This window comes from Heptranchias perlo, chromosome 14 (genome assembly GCF_035084215.1).
Source record: "Heptranchias perlo isolate sHepPer1 chromosome 14, sHepPer1.hap1, whole genome shotgun sequence".
In the NCBI taxonomy this organism is placed as follows: Eukaryota; Metazoa; Chordata; class Chondrichthyes; order Hexanchiformes; family Hexanchidae; genus Heptranchias; species Heptranchias perlo.
Window position 1 is genome coordinate 69,490,744 of NC_090338.1, and position 17,474 is coordinate 69,508,217.

Sequence of the window (17,474 nt, forward strand, 5' to 3'; positions counted from 1 at the left end):
CTCCCTATAATATGACTGGAACCTCTGAGTAGGTGCTGGGGAGGGGGCAGGGGGGGTGGATTCTTCTAACGGGTGGCCCTTTTTGCCGCATCTTTTCTCGTCCCTCAGTGGGCAGGACTTAAATGCCCAGCAGAGCAGCTATAAGTGCAGAAACAAATGGCTGCAATGTCCAGACCCAGCCCATATGGTGCTGCCGATGCGCTGGGAGTTCCATTAAAATATTCCAACGAGCGGTCGATGCATTATTGTGCGAGTTAAGCTCATTTCAACACAGGGGTGGCCGGCGCCTGATTCACTGAGCATCATTTCGCTCCTTATTCAGCTAAAGCCACATTTACTCTAGCCGCGAGACAGGACAGGGTGCCAGTACCCTTGTAGGTGCTTTCAGCTGTTGATGCAGGCGCATAGATCTCACACGATCAACAGCACTCGCGAGTGTAAATGACTTGACTTCGACCCGCCCAACAGCAGTGCATTCTTTTGTTCTGTCACTGGGACCGTGACCTCTGATAATGATCTTTTAAATGTGCCGAGCGGGTTCTGTGTGTTGTGACACAAATGTGCTGATTTGGGAGCGGGTTCGTTCATTAATCCCCTGACCCTCTCCCCCCCACCCCCCCCATCCCCTTTGCTGGATGCAAATATGTCAGGATGTGATGTTCCCTGGCTCCCCTCTCAGACTGGACAAAGACATATTCCAGAGGCCATGGGGTAAATTTTAACCCCCAAGAACGGTTGAGATGGGGGCGGGTGGGGAGTGAAAATCCTCCATTTTCAGAGCGGGACCGTATCCCGGCTCCGACACGCCTGCTTCTGGGTTTAACCCAGGCAGGTTTGTCTGCGTGTGGAGAGCAGACACCAGGAAGTCCCGCCCCTACTTAAAGCCGGCGGGCTGATACTTAAAGGGGCAATGTACCTTATTGAGGTACTTAATATTTTCCGCATTAGAATAATAAAATAAAATTAACCTCACCTGTTCGGGTTTCCCATCACTTCCCATTCACGCCAGGTGAAAGCAGGTTGGAAAGGCCGGATCCGTGAGGTGAGTGAGTGCCTTTATTGCACTGCTTGTGGGCCCAGAGGAGCAGGGGTACTTCATCCAGGCCCAACAAGCTCACCTGGCCAACAGGACCCCCCGCAATCGGCCAACCCGCCCTATCCACCCCCGATGGTGGACACCCCCCCCCCCACCCCCGCCCATGGTGGACCCCGACCTACCTCCGACTCTTTACCCGACCTCCAGCGACGTCCGATCTTCTTCCCAGCCCTTCGATCTTCGTCCCGGCCCTCTGATCTTCTTCCTCAGCCCCGCGATCTCTTCCTCAGCCCCCGATCTCTTCCTCGGCCCCCCCAATCTTCTTGCCGCCCCCTCACCCCCCCCCCCACCACCGATCTTCTCCCCGGCCCACGATCCCTCCCTCCTTCTGATCCCCGGCTGCGGCCTGCTGCAGTAGGCCTTCCTGCCCGACAGCCAGCCAGCTTGTCAATCAGGCTGGCTGCCGGACACGAAACCCAAAAGTTCAATTGATTGGCCTCATTTGCGATCGCGAACCGCCCACTCACCTTCCGGGTTTCGCACCCGAAAAGCTTCACCCCCCACCCCTGCTGCCTAGCCGCCTCGCAGTTAAAATTTACCCCCAAGCCTCATTTGAACTATGATATTCATTGTTAATGCTGTGTGGTGTTTTGGCTATTGGAAAGCTATTGCTGCACACCAACCATCTGATATGTGAAGTTAATTCATGCAATTAAATATTCAGAGAAACATTCTCCTCCTTTCAGGTGCAGACTTTAATTAAAAGTTAATTTTGTTTAATTAAAAGCACCATACGGAACATTAATAGCAGCTTGTGGGAATGCAAGGCTATCGCCAAATTTTAGTTACAATAGTTGCTCACTGGCGGGCTGCTCCAACTGTCCCCAACGCAGAGCGAAGCTTCCACTACTTGATGTGTCCTGGCTGACTGCTTCTATTCTCTGGCTGATTGATTCCACTTTCCTCAGTGCCGGCTGGAACTCCCAATGTTGGTGGTTGCTCCAGCTCTCCCTCAAGCTGGTATGGACTCCCAATATGGGTGTTCCCATTCTCTCTAATGCTGCCTGGGACTCTGTTTGCTGGCTGATTGCTCCCATTGTTCTCCTTTGTCTGTCTGCTTCTACTCTCCTCAATGCTGGCTGGCTCTCTGCTCACACTTTCCTCAATACTGCTGGCTCTCTGCTCACACTTTCCTCAATACTGCTGGCTCTCTGCTCACACTCTCCTCAATGCTGGCTGGCTCTCTGCTCACACTCTCCTCAATGCTGGCTGGCTCTCTGCTCACACTCTCCTCAATGCTGGCTGGCTCTCTGCTCACACTCTCCTCAATACTGGCTGGCTCTCTGCTCACACTCTCCTCAATGCTGGCTGGCTCTCTGCTCACACTCTCCTCAATGCTGGCTGGCTCTCTGCTCACACTTTCCTCAATACTGCTGGCTCTCTGCTCACACTCTCCTCAATACTGGATGGCTCTCTGCTCACACTCTCCTCAATACTGGCTGGCTCTCTGCTCACACTCTCCTCAATGCTGGCTGGCTCTCTGCTCACACTCTCCTCAATACTGCTGGCTCTCGGCTCACACTCTCCTCAATACTGGCTGGCTCTCTGCTCACACTCTCCTCAATACTGCTGGCTCTCTGCTCACACTCTCCTCAATACTGGCTGGCTCTCTGCTCACACTCCCCTCAATATTGTCTGGCTCTCTGCTCACACTCTCCTCAATACTGGCTGGCTCTCTGCTCACACTCCCCTCAATATTGGCTGGCTCTCTGCTCACACTCTCCTCAATACTGGCTGGCTCTCTGCTCACACTCCCCTCAATACTGGCTGGCTCTCTGCTCACACTCCCCTCAATATTGGCTGGCTGGCTCTCTGCTCACAATCCCCTCAACGTTGGTTGGTATTCTGCTTACAGTCGCCTCAATACTGGCTGGCTCTCTGAACATAAGAACATAAGAAATAAGAGCAGGAGTTGACCATACGGCCCCTCGTGCCTGCTCCGCCATTCAATCAGATCATGGCTGATCTTTGACCTAAACTCCACTTTCCCGCCCGATTCCCATATCCCTTGATTTCCCTTGGAGTGAGGTCTCACTAAAGCCCCATACAATTGTAATAAGACTTCCTTACTCTTGTACTCCAACCCCCTTGCATTAAAGGCCAACATGCCATTTGCTTTCCTAATTGCCTGCTGTACCTGCATACCAACTTTTTGTGTTCCTTGTACGAGGACACCCAAATCTCTCTGAACACCAACATTTAATAGTTTCTCACCATTTAAAAAATATTCTGTTTTTCTATTCTTCCTACCAAAGTGAATAACCTTACATTTCCCCACATTATACTCCATCTGCCACCTTCTTGCCCACTCACTTAACCTGTCTATATCCCTTTGCAGACTCTTTGTGTCCTCCTCACAGCTTACTTTCCCACCTAGCTTTGTATTGTCAGCAAACTTGGATACATTACATTTGGTCCCTTCATCTAAGTCATAAATATAGATTGTAAATAGCTGAGGCCCAAGCACCGATCCTTGCGACACCCCACTAGTTACAGACTGCCAACCTGAGAATGACCCATTTATCCCTATCCTCTGTTTTCTGTCCTTTAACCAATCCTCTATCCATGCTAATATATTACCCCCAACCCCAAGAGCCTTTACCTTGTGTAACAACCTTTTATGTGGCACCTAATCAAATGCCCTTTGAAAATCCAAATATACTACATTCATTGGTTCCCCTTTATCTACCCTGCTAGTTCTAATAAATTTGTCAAACACGATTTATCTTTCATAAAACCATGTTGACTCTGCCTAATCATATTATGATTTTCTAAGTTCCCTGTTACCACATCCTTAATAATGGATTCCAATGTCAGGCTAACTGGACTGTAGTTCCTTGTTTTCTCTCTCCCTCCCTTCTTGAATAGCGTGGTAACATTTGCTACCTTCCAATCCGTTGGGACCATTCCAGAATCTAGAGAATTTTGGAAGATCATAACCAATGCATCCACCTCTTTTAGAACCCTCAGATGTAGGCCATCAGATCCAGGGGATTTGTTGGCTTTTAGTCCCACTAGTTTGTCCAGTACTTTTTCTCTAGTGATATTAAGAACATAAGAACATAAGAAATAGGAGCAGGAGTAGGCCAATCGGCCCCTCGAGCCTGCTCCGCCATTCAATAAGATCATGGCTGATCTGATCCTAACCTCAAATCTAAATTCATGTCCAATTTCCTGCTCGCTCCCCGTAACCCCTAATTCCCTTTACTTCTAGGAAACTGTCTATTTCTGTTTTAAATTTACTTAATGATGTAGCTTCCACAGCTTCCTGGGGCAGCAAATTCCACAGACCTACTACCCTCTGAGTGAAGAAGTTTCTCCTCATCTCAGTTTTGAAAGAGCAGCCCCTTATTCTAAGATTATGCCCCCTCGTTCTAGTTTCACCCATCCTTGGGAACATCCTTACCGCATCCACCCGATCAAGCCCCTTCACAATCTTATATGTTTCAATAAGATCGCCTCTCGTTCTTCTGAACTCCAATGAGTAGAGTCCCAATCTACTCAACCTCTCCTCATATGTCCAACCCCTCATCCCCGGGATTAACCGAGTGAACCTTCTTTGTACTGCCTCGAGAGCAAGTATGTCTTTTCTTAAGTATGGAGACCAAAACTGTATGCAGTATTCCAGGTGCGGTCTCACCAATACCTTATATAACTGCAGCAATACCTCCCTGTTTTTATATTCTATCCCCCTAGCAATAAAAGCCAACATTCCATTGGCCTTCTTGATCACCTGCTGCACCTGCAAACTAACTTTTTGATTTTCTTGCACTAGGACCCCCAGATCCCTTTGTACTGCAGTACTTTCCAGTTTCTCGCCATTAAGATAATAACTTGCTCTCCGATTTTTCCTGCCAAAGTGCATAACCTCACATTTTCCACACCTCACATTAATTGTTTTAAGTTCCACACTCTCATTTACCCCTTTGTTCCCCACTATTTTTGGTATGCTTTTTGTGTCTTCTACTTTGAAGACAGATACGATATATTTTTTAACGCATCTGCCATTTCCTGATTCCCCGTTATAATTTCTCCTGTTTCAGCCTCTAAGGGACCAACGTTTACTTTTGCTACACTCTTCCTTTTTACATACTTGTAGAAGCTCTTACAATCCATTTTTATATTTCTTGCTAGTTTACTTTCATATTCTATTTTCTCCCTTTCAGCTCCTCAATACTGGCTGGCTCTCTGCTCACACTCTCCTCAATACTGGCTGGCTCTCTGCTCACACTCTCCTCAATACTGCTGGCTCTCTGCTCACACTCTCCTCAATACTGGCTGGCTCTCTGCTCACACTCTCCTCAATACTGGCTGGCTCTCTGCTCACACTCTCCTCAATATTGGCTGGCTCTCTGCTCACATTCTCCTCAATACTGGCTGGCTCTCTGCTCACACTCTCCTCAATACTGCTGGCTCTCTGCTCACACTCTCCTCAATATTGGCTGGCTCTCTGCTCACACTCTCCTCAATATTGGCTGGCTCTCTGCTCACACTCTCCTCAATATTGGTTGGCTCTCTGCTCACACTCTCCTCAATACTGGTTGGCTCTCTGCTCACACTCTCCTCAATACTGGCTGGCTCTCTGCTCACACTCTCCTCAATACTGGCTGGCTCTCTGCTCACACTCTCCTCAATATTGGCTGACATTCTGCTCACACTCTCCTCAATACTACTGGCTCTCTGCTCACACTCTCCTCAATACTGGTTGGCTCTCTCCTCACACTCTCCTCAATATTGGCTGGTTCTCTGCTCACATTCTTCTCAATACTGGCTGGCTCTCTGCTTGCATGCTCCTTGATGCTGATTTCACCTTTTCCAATTTTGTGGGCTCCCATGTAGAATATGGGAGTCATAATCGATCGCATCTTAAACCATCTGATCATTGTGAAGCAGTTATCGGTTATGCAGATCGGGTAATGGGATGCATCTGGACAGCACAGACGGGGGCCTCGGTTTAACGTCTCATTCGAAAGAAGGCACCTCCGACAGTACAGCACTCCCTCAGTACTGCACTGGGAGTGTCAGCCTAGATTATATGCCCAAGTCTGTGGAGTGGAATTAGGGAAGGTGCTGGCTGAGACAGTCAGCCCTACCCAAACACCACATGATGCAGAGGAGGTTTATTGACCTCACAAGGTGGCCAAGGGATGTGAAGGCTCAAGCACAACCAGAAAGAATGATAGAGACAAGAGTCACCAACATGCCGACTGGGCCTACTCTGTAAATGACTGGGAGAATGTGACATTGTAATTTTCAAATAAAAACTCAAGACCCGTACCTATATCCTGACATAGCGCTGTGATTTACCCTCAATGCCTGACAGTAGGGTAGCAGTGTGATTAATGCCAGCTGGCACCTCAAAGCAGTATCACCACAATATAGAAGCCTGGGTGAAATTAATTGTATGTGCCAACCTTTTCTTAGTGTCTTCTTCCCTTGCAAGCGAAAAGGGTGCTCCACAATCAGCGGTAAAAAGAACTGCTCCAGGGGAGGAGCAGCCAACGTCAGAGCAAACACTTCAACTCCTTGGGTGGGGGGACACAGGAGAGGCAGTGGGAGATGAGGATGTAAAATCGCCAAACGTGACGTATCCCACCCCCACCTTTCCCGGGATAAAAATGTGAGCCCTGCAGCTCACTTGCGAAGATTGTGCACTCCCACCATGATGCCAATCTGTACCCCTGGAGCCCACGAACTACATGGAAACCTGCCCAAGAGATGTGGAACCCCTGCGCCAGGCAAGTCTAACCCCCTGCGCCAGGCACGTCTAACCCCCTGCACCTGGCACATCTAACCCCCTGCACCTGGCACGTCTAACCCCCTGTGCCAGGCACGGCTAACCCCCTGCACCTGGCACGTCTAACCCCCTGCACCTGGCACGTCTAACCCCCTATGCCTGGCACATCTAACCCCCTGCGCCTGGCACGTCTAACCCCCTGCACCTGGCACGTCTAACTCCCTATGCCTGGCACGTCTAACCCCTGCGCCTGGCACGTCTAACCCCCTGCACCTGGCACGTCTAACCCCCTATGCCTGGCACGTCTAACCCCTGCGCCTGGCACGTCTAACCCCCTGCACCTGGCACGTCTAACCCCCTATGCCTGGCACGTCTAACCCCCTGCGCCAGGCACGGCTAACCCCCTGCACCTGGCACGTCTAACCCCCTATGCCTGGCACGTCTAACCCCCTGCACCTGGCACGTCTAACCCCCTATGCCTGGCACATCTAACCCCCTGTGCCTGGCACGTCTAACCCCCTGCGCCTGGCATGGCTAACCCCCTGCACCTGGCACGTCTATCTCCCTGTGCCTGGCACATCTAACTCTCTGCGCCAGGCACATCTAACCCCCAGCGTCAGGCACGTCTAACCCCCTGCGCCAGGCACGTCTACCGCTTTGCACCAACTCCACATATTGTGCCGCGGGGTTTGCCTGCACTGACCAGCAGGCCCTGAGTTGCCTGAGAGACCGCTGCAGCCAGACCACCACCACACACCTGCTGTTTTGTCTTTGGGCGGTAGCTGTGTGCTGCTCCTGGTTTTCGCTAAGAGCAGCCTCTGCCTGGCCACCTAGCCGAGGTAGCCATGCCCCACGGATCGTTTGCCCTGTCCCCAGCCTGGCGGTGTACCACGTGAACGCCCATGTCCCTCCTCTGAGCAGGTAAGAAACAGAAGGGCTATTTTGTCCTGCTCAAGGTGTCTCTGGTCATCCACAGCCCTGTGAGTAAGCAGCCACTAGCCAGTGTCTCGCAAGCCCATAATGTGCATCCCATTGTCAATAATCTAGGTAAATTTTATCAGCAAGGTAATGAGTGTTCAGAAGAACAGCCTGACACATCTAGCTCGGCGGCTCCTGCTCCACCCTTACTAACTCTATCGTGGCATCTTACTTACCTGAGCACCAGCCCAGATATATCCACTTGGGAAGAGATAATTAGCAAGTCAGAGGGAATATCTCTGGGTCTAGCAGTAAACCCAAGTTAGCAGAGGAGTGGAAAAGGTTCCCTGGAGGGTAGAAATACAACTGCCCTGAGCTGAGAAGCCTCAGGACCCTAATCTCAGAGGTCTCAGTTCCCAAGTGGAAAATGATACAGAAGCATCGGCCTCGTCCAGGCAGTGGAGACCGTTTCCATGCATGCAGTGGAGATGGTGAATAAGTCCACTGGCTGCATCTGTAGCACCATGAAGGAAGTGCGCAAGACCATGCTGACCACCCTAGAGCGTGCAACAGTCCATGAGATATCTACAGCAGCAAGGCATCAGGAGGAGGATCTAAGGATATTTGAGGCTTCTCGAATGGCAGCTACAACTTCTTCCATAGATACTCTGTGAGTCAGCCTTAACAGCAGCATTTCCCATCGCTTCCAGGACTTACCTGGAACACTAGGTCTGTTCTTCAGCTCACCTTAAGTCCAAGTGAGACCGTGCCCAGTGCCATTGAGCCTTAAAGAGTGATAACAGATGTTGTTGTCTCTCAGGATAGTGACAATGAGATGCTATCCTTCTGGCCCCCTCCAGTGCCAGCATAAAAAGGAGCTTCAGGTCACGGCTTGGTACCCATTGCAGTCACAAGAGAGAAACAGCTGGAGGCAGGTTTTTCAAGAACATCAGCATCATTGAGATGAGCGTCACATCGGTCCTTGAAGACTCCATCAGAAATGTCCCAGCCACCCACCTCTCGACATTCTGTTGCACAGGGAGAACCATGTAGAAATGAAAGATTGGAGTTCAAGTTAGCAAGGTAATAGGCACAAGGGGTAGACACAATGGTAAGGAGTAGTTGTAATTAGCTGTCCATTTTACTTAAGCCATTTGTTTGGGAAAAGCGAGTGAGTTTGATTTCATTTCTTGTTGTAAGCAGATTTGTGTTCTGAGTGGTTAAATTGTGAGATTGGCATTGAATTCAATAAATGTGGTAATTTGAGAGCTAGCACTAGGAAATTAATTAGAGCAACTCTAATTGTTGCTAAGAATCCAAACGGTTCACTATAGTCCTTCCGACTATCCAGTCTGGCCTACATCACACCTAGTATCACACGATGTGGTTGACTCTTAATTCCCTCAGGGTAACTAGGAGTGGGCAATAAATACTGCCTTAGCAGTGTTGCCCACATCCCAAGAAAAAGTAAATAATGTGTTTCTTGAGTAACATTTATTGAAAGCTGCTGTTTATTTTTTTGTTGCCTCCTCTCTCTCTCTCTCTCTCGCTCTCTCGAGCTGTGGGCATTGCTGCAGGCACCACTTCTCCCGTCTGTGTAGACTCCTCATGATATGCTGATGAAGGGTCAGTTCCTCCTTCTTATTCTGCTTTGTAAATTGCAAAGTGATGCAACATGTAATATGCGCCAACAATTCCTGAGACCCTTGCCAGGCTGCATCACAGGGCATCACCAGATGTGTTAAGGGACCTCAGATGACACTTGAATGTTCCTATAGTCTGCCCAGTAACAATACTGTTTGTTCTGAGTTGCTCCTTCTGTGTGTGGATGCCTTATAGGAGTCATCAGCCATGAAAGTTAGAAGGGAGTTCTCTGACAACTATGGCCTCCGTTCAGCCAAGCTGCCTCTGGGTCACCGTCATGCTCTTGTTAAAGCCACATACGTAGTGGCATTGTTTTCTGGGCGAGGGAGAGGCAGAAACTGAACAAAATGGTAGCGATTCAAGGACCTCACCCACCTGCCGATGTTTACACGCACCGGGGCAGGTTCTGGCCGAGCGGTCACGTTGACCATCGGGTTCCTGGGAGGCGGCCAGTTTTTTTGAGGTGGGGCTGCGGCTCATTGCTCTGCTTTTTCTTAACTTCCTGCCACAAAAACCATCAAAAAAAATGCATCATTTTTATGAGAAAATTCCAAGCTAACGTATTTTTTGAACTTTGTTACCGGGCAGATGGACTGCAATGGCCTTTTTTAGTTCCGTGTGGTGTCACCCCTCAAAGATTAAGCCAGGAAGAGTTGTGGTCATGTGATCTACCCCTTCTCCCCTGAGTAGAGAGATGCAGCCTGGGAGCTGCTGATGAACTTTCCAAACAAGTGGGTGGAGCAGCCATTATGGCTGGAAATGCAAAGTGATCAAAGTTGTCTGTTTTTACACTGCTGCTGGTTTTGCATTTTCCTTCAATCTTTCTCTACGAAAATGTTCTTCAGTCTGGGTGAATCTTCACACAGAGGACGTGAGGGGGGAGCCATACTTATTTCCTGCCTGCACGAATGAACAAAGAATATTAATTGTAATTAAAAGCTGCAATATTAATTGTACTTTTTTTTTTCTTCCTCTAGCTCCAGAAATATTTCATCCATTTGTAAATGGATGTACTGGCTATCTCTTTGCTGTGGACTGGTGGTCTCTTGGAATCACAGCCTACGAACTGCTCAAAGGACAGGTACAGAGAGATGCCCATTACCCTCATTCAGTGCACTCATACACACACCATGTCCCACACAATCTATCAGTGAGTCTGAGGGTGTGGGTACATTATCATTTTTTATTCCCTTGCTGATTTTCTCCCCTCCCCACCCCATGGCATTGTTTCCTTGCTGGGTCTGGTTCCATCGTGACCAGTTGCTCTCTGGTACTATTATTCATGTATGAGCCATGACTAAGAGCCTTGGCAGGTTATTTGGGCATCACGGACTCTGCCCTGGCTAACATCAGCTAACGGAGCGCCAGCCAGGGATTGGACCCGAGACCCGCTGGGATTCAGCTGCCCCCACCCTCCCCACCCCGAGTAAACCCACTCATCCGTTGGCGAACCCTACAGATGCATAAATATCGACCCTCTCTTGAACCTTTTCCCCTAGTGACTCGCGCTCTGGTCCTAGTCCATGGATGTTGGCAGCACCTCGGTACCTTGCCCAAACAGCTGAGACAGTGAGTTTTGACTGGGGGTGGGGGGTGGTTTCACAGCCAAGTCCGTTCCGATCATCACCCAGTGCCGACACACATGCACTTTCTGGCACAGGTCACTGGATAGCAACCGGTGCCTAGCCCAGGGATGTTGAGGCTGATTGTTGACCCCCCCCCCCCCCCACTTCCACACCCCAGTTGGGATCAATTAATTCAGCACAGACCTGGGATCAAACCTAGGATTGTCCAGTTCTGTATGGTTTAATGCCATACCCCATGGTGCATTAACCCACTGAGTCATCACAAAACCCTTCCTTTATCCAAATGGTAGACCCCTTTAAGGGATTCCTCTATAAGAAATGTTTCCATTTACTTTTCTCAGTTTTTTTCGTCATAAAATTGAAATTATGAAATATAAATTCAAAATATAATGAAATAATTATATTCACTTAGTAATGATATATTTAGACAATGAAAGCAAGCTTTCGGTAGGTGGCTGAATCTGATATTCAGTGCTATATATATACAGACAATGTTTATATCTTTTGACAGAGACCGTATGAAATCCGTTCCAGCACTTCTGTTAATGAAGCCCTTCATATGTTCAACTCTGTCAACATAAACTACCCCTCTACCTGGTCCAGTGGATTGGTGTCACTGCTTCGGAAGGTAATGACAGATTCGGCACCAAGTGTAGGGTTGCCAACTCTTATTGGACATAAGTTTGGTCACATGACCTCAGGCACCCTCAACCTCCCCACCCCCACGCTCCCGCTATTGGTCCATCCTTGTAAAAATAGCTTAAGAGGTAATATTACAAATGACTTTAAAATATAGCTGAGATATTGGTGTCTCCACGCCAATTGGAAAGAGCACAAACGCTTCATTACCCGACTGGATGGTTCTTGACTGTCAGTCAAACAGCCCATCACCAATATTTTTATAATTAACCACTGAAAGTCTTCAAAGAAAATGAAAAAAACACACCCTATGATTTTTCTCCCAGGGTTGCTCGCAACAGTGTCCAGGAGATTAATCTTCAATTCCTGGAGACTCCAGGACAATCCTGGAGGGTTGGCAAGTGGAATGATATTAGTACAATAGGATAAGCTCAGAGGTTTGAAAGCTCTGGACTAGGGTAGGCTTTTTTTGTTATTCATTCATGGGATGTTGTCGCAAGGCCAGCAGTTATTGCCCACCCCTAAATGCCCTTGAGAAGGTGGTGGTGAGCCGTCTTCTTGAACCGCGGCAGTCCGTGTGGTGAAGGTTCTCCCACAGTGCTGTTAGGTAGGAAGTTCCAGGATTTTGACCCAGCGACGATGAAAGAACGGCGATATATTTGCAAGTCGGGATGGTGTGTGACTTGGAGGGGAACGTGCAGGTGGTGTTGTTCCCATGTGCCTGCTGCCCTTGTCCTTCTAGGTGGTAGAGGTTGTGGGTTTGGGAGGTGCTGTCGAAGAAGCTTTGGTGAGTTGCTGCAGTGCATCCTGTGGATGGTACACACTGCAGCCACTGTGCACCGCCCTGCCCTGTGTGGTGGAAGATATGGATAACCGCAATGATCCAGGTCTTCTTTGTGCAGGTTAACTGCAGGTTTTCCAATAGTTCATCATTCGGATTCTTGCAGGGTTTTCCTCTGAATTCTTTTCTCTTGTAATTATTTTTGAATAGCTACCTTTGAGTGAATGAGAACTCAGCAATCTCAAATCGTGGCTTATGTTGGATCTAGTAAAATTTTAAAGTTGAAATAATACTGAGAGAGAATATGGAGGAGAAGCAGAGTGTGAAGAAAATGTTTACTTTCTTTTTTGTCTTTCGGCAATTTTTTCCCATCCTCTCCTGATGCTTTCCGGGTCCTAAGTACTGAGGGAGTGCTGCACCGTCGGAGGTGGCGTCTTTTGGATGAGACGTTAAACCGAGGCCCCCACTGCCCTCTCAGATGGATGTAAAAGATCCCATGGCATTATTTTGAAGAAGAGCAGGGGAGATCTCCCCAGTACCTGGCTGATATTTATCCCTCAACCAATATCACTAAAACAGATTATCTGGTCATTATCACATTGCTGTTTGTGGGACCTTGCCACGTTTCCTACATTACAACAGTGACTACTCTTCAAAAGTACTTCATTTGCTGTAGAGTGCTTTGTCCTGAGGTCATGAAAGGCGCTATAGAAACGCAGGTTATTTCTTTTCCTATCTGGGGTACAATTCCATGGGCAGTGGTGCATCCTACAATAATTCACCCATGTCTGAGCCTCAACAGATTATTCATCCCAGATGACATCACAACCGAGTCCTATCCTGTCCTCATCCTGTGCATCAAGATTCTTATGGATGTGGAAGGCTATTTGGTCCATCCAAACAACCCTACACTCTATCCACTGCGATCACTCTCTGCTTGAAGAAACCTCTCCTGACATCAGTCCTAAAGTTGTCTTTTATTTGTTTGAACCTGTGTCCCCTAGTCCTACTCCCACTGTTTCTGGATTAACCTTTTCCATACCATTTACAATTTTATGCACCTCTATAAGATCACCTCTCAAATGCCCATTTCCAGACTGAAAAGCCCAAGTTTTTCCAGTCTTCCCTCATAGTTCAGATCCCAGACACGTGGGATTAACCTAATGGACCCTCTCTTCACCATCCAGACATGTGTACGTCCAGCAGGGGTCACTCGATGGCAATCAGTAGTGGGAGTCTGGAATCATTTTTTTTTTCCTGGGCTCTTGCTAACTAAGGGCACTGAGGCCAATTGTGGCACCCCAACCTCCACACAGGTTGAAATCAAGTAACTCAGCGCAGATCAAGGATTTAAACTGGGACCTTTGTGGTCTGTGTGGTTCAGGTCCTCACTGGATAAACTCATTGAACGCTTCTGTTTTTCATTTTTATTTAAAATAATGAAACCACAAAATTCATATTTTCACCAATATTTTCCCTCTCGACTAAAAAAGAAATTTGTGGGGTATGGGAGTTATGCCTTTGTTTGTTAGTTTCCCTATTGAATTTGAATATGTAGAAAAACACTGTGTCATGATTGTTTTGTTCATTGTCACAAGATAAATGGAAGTGAAGAAGGCCATTCAGCCCATCTTAGCTCAACTATCCAGAAAAACCAAAAACTCTCATGACAGCATCCAATTGTCTGTTAAAGTGCTTCAAGATATATATTCTTTCAATTGGCAGAAGCACCAATGTTTAGCTCTATCTTCTTTTTAGTCATTCTCGGGATTTGGGCGCTGCTGGCAAGACCGGCATTTATTGCTCATTCCTAGTTGCCCTTGAGGAGATGGTGGTGAGCCGCCTTCTTGAACCGCTGCAGTCCGTGTGGTGCAGTCCCATAGTGCTGTTGGGTAGGGAGTTCCAGGATTTTGACCCAGCAAAAATGAAGGAACGGCGATATATGTCCAGGATGGTGTGTGACTTGGAGGGGAACTTGGAGGTGGTGTTGTTCCCATGCACCTGCTGCCCTTGCCCTTCTAGGTGGTATCATGATTACTGTACAGACATTGAGACCTTTGGTTTTGTTACACAGTGAGCTAAGAGAAAGCCTTCAAAAAGCATGTAGCATCTTATCACATCTCTCAGAAACATATCAAAGTAGCTTATTGGAGGCATGAATAAGCAACACATACCAGTTCAATAGATGCATTGTGTAAATCTGACGTGAGGGTTCTAGCATTATATAAATCTAATATAAAGGCTTTTGCATTGTATGAATCTGATGTAAATCTGTTTTGTGGGACTTTTTCCCCCTTCTATTAGTAATTTTTATTCATTCTTTTCAGCTGATTACAGTGAGCTCAACCCAGCGCCTCTCCAGCCTGGCCGATATACAGGGCTTTCCTTACCTAGCTGACATAAACTGGGATGCTGTCCTGGAGAAGAAGCTCACAGCAGGTTTTATTCCCAATGTAAGTCATCACCACTCAGACCTTTGAGTTGCCTAACCGTGCGTAACATACCACTGTGTGAATCCCAGCCACTCATGCTGCAGGATCCTTGTACATGTGTGTATCTCTTTCTATCTGCTGGTTAATATTTTAAACAACAATTTCAGAAGTTGTCTACTTATGTGGTGTGATCTAAGATTTAAAATCCATCTGTAAGAAAGAAAGAAAGAACCTTCATTTCTATAGTGTCTTTCGTGACCTCAGGATGTCCCAAAGTGCTTTAGAGCCAATGAAGTACTTTTTGAAGTGTAGTTACTGTTGTAATGTAGGAAACGCGGCAGCCAATTTGCGCACAGCAAGATCCCACAAACAGCGATGAGATAATCTGTTTTTACTGATTTTTTTAAAATTCATTCATGGGATGTGGACGTCGCTGACAAGGCCAACATTTATTGCCCATCCCTAATTGCCCATCCCTAATTACCCTTGAGAAGGTGGTGGTGAGCTGCCTTCTTGAATCGCTGCAGTCCGTGTGGTGAAGGTTCTCCCACAGTGCTGTTAGGTAGAGAGTTCCAGGATTTTGACCCAGCAATAATGAAGGAACGGCGATATATTTCCAAGTCAGGATGGTGTGTGACTTGGAAGGGAACGTGCAGGTGGTGTTGTTCCCATGCACCTGCTGCCTTTGTCCTTCTAGGTGGTAAAGATCATGGGTTTGGGAGGTGCTGTCAAAAAAGCCTTGGCATGTTGCTGCAGTGCATCTTGTAGATGGTACAGAATGCAGCCACGGTGTGCCGGTGGTGGAGGGAGTGAATGTTTAAGGTGGTGGATATCAAGCAGACTGCTTTGTCCTGGATAGTGTCGAGCTTCTTGAGTGTTGTTGGAACTGCACTCATCCAGGCAAGTGGAGAGTATTCCATCACGCTCCTGACTTGTGCCTTGTAGATGGTGGAAAGGCTTTGGGGAGTCAGGAGGTGAGTCACTCGACACAGAATACCCAGCCTCTGACCTGCTCTTGTAGCCACAGTATTTATGTGGCTGGTCCAGTTAAGTTTCTAGTCAATGGTGACCCTCAGGATGTTGATGGTGGGGGATTTGGTGATGGTAATGCCGTTGAATGTCAAGGGGAGGTGGTTAGACTCTCTCTTGTTGGAGATGGTCATTGCCTGGCACTTGTCTGGCGCGAATGTTACTTGCCACTTATGAGCCCAAGCCTGGATGTTGTCCAGGTCTTGCTGCATGCGGGCACGGACTGCTTCATTATCTGAGGGGTTGCGAATGGAACTGAACACTGTGCAATCATCAGCGAACATCCCCATTTCTGACCTTATGATGGAGGGAAGGTCATGGATGAAGCAGCTGAAGATGGTTGGGCCTAGGACACTACTATCTATCAGCCTAGATTTTATGCTGAAGCCTCTGGAGTGGGACTTGAGCCCATAACCTTCTGACTCAGAGGCGAGAGATATGTGTGCTATAAAATGACACCAACTTTTTATTCAATGTCCTTTATTTTCCTGGAGGTGAGTGCTTGTGCTGGGGGTACCTTCCTACCATCCCTCCACTACTTTTTACAAGTGGCATTCCTCCTTTGTGAGGCTTTTTGGACTAAGGCAGGCAATTTGCCCTGGGCAGCCATCACAAGCCCATTCCTGGGGGAGCCAATAAAATCTGCTTTAGGTGTAATGATTAACAACACGATTACAGTGGGACCACAATTATCCCTGCGCCCTTGCCAGAATATTGGATAATCAAGAGTCTCCCTAATTTTAACCTGGTACAGTTATGAGGTTTTGACTTCTGATTTAGATCACCCAATCAAGTTCGCTGCATGTGGAGATACAACTCAAATTTATAGAGTCATAGAGTCATAGAGTTATACAGCACGGATAGAGGCCCTTCGGCCCATCGTGTCCGCGCCGGCCATCAGCCCTGTCTACTCTAATCCCATATTCCAGCATTTGGTCCGTAGCCTTGTATGCTATGGCATTTCAAGTGCTCATCCAAATGCTTCTTGAATGTTGTGAGCATTCCTGCCTCCACAACCCTTTCAGGCAGTGAGTTCCAGACTCCAACCACCCTCTGGGTGAAAAAGTTCTTTCTAAAATCCCCTCTAAACCTCCCGCCTTTTACCTTGAATCTATGTCCCCTTGTTATAGAACCCTCAACGAAGGAAAAAAGCTCCTTAGTATCCATCCTATCTGTGCCCCTCATAATTTTGTACACCTCAATCATGTCCCCCCTCAGCCTCCTCTGCTCCAAGGAAAATAAACCCAATCTTCCCAGTCTCTCTTCATAGCTGAAGCGCTCCAGCCCTGGTAACATCCTGGTGAATCTCCTCTGCACCCTCTCCAAAGCGATCACATCCTTCCTGTAGTGTGGCGACCAGAACTGCACACAGTACTCCAGCTGTGGCCTAACCAGTGTTTTATACAGCTCCATCATAACCTCCTTGCTCTTATATTCTATGCCTCGGCTAATAAAGGCAAGTATCCCATATGCCTTCTTTACCACCTTATCTACCTGTTCCGCCGCCTTCAGGGATCTGTGAACTTGCACACCAAGATCCCTCTGACCCTCTGTCTTGCCTAGGGTCCTCCCATTCATTGTGTATTCCCTTGCCTTGTTAGTCCCTCCAAAG

At 47.8% G+C, this 17,474-nt stretch overlaps 1 protein-coding gene across 1 annotated transcript in view; it reads left to right on the plus strand.

Moving 5' to 3' along the window:
* The window catches only part of LOC137332193 (serine/threonine-protein kinase 32A-like), a 165,286-nt gene that overhangs the window by 107,647 nt on the left and 40,165 nt on the right, over positions 1–17,474 (plus strand). The window contains exons 6-8 of the mRNA XM_067995889.1: positions 10,373–10,476; positions 11,493–11,609; positions 14,729–14,854. Coding sequence (XP_067851990.1) covers positions 10,373–10,476; positions 11,493–11,609; positions 14,729–14,854 — 347 coding nt within the window. The remainder of the gene's footprint in view (positions 1–10,372; positions 10,477–11,492; positions 11,610–14,728; positions 14,855–17,474) is intronic.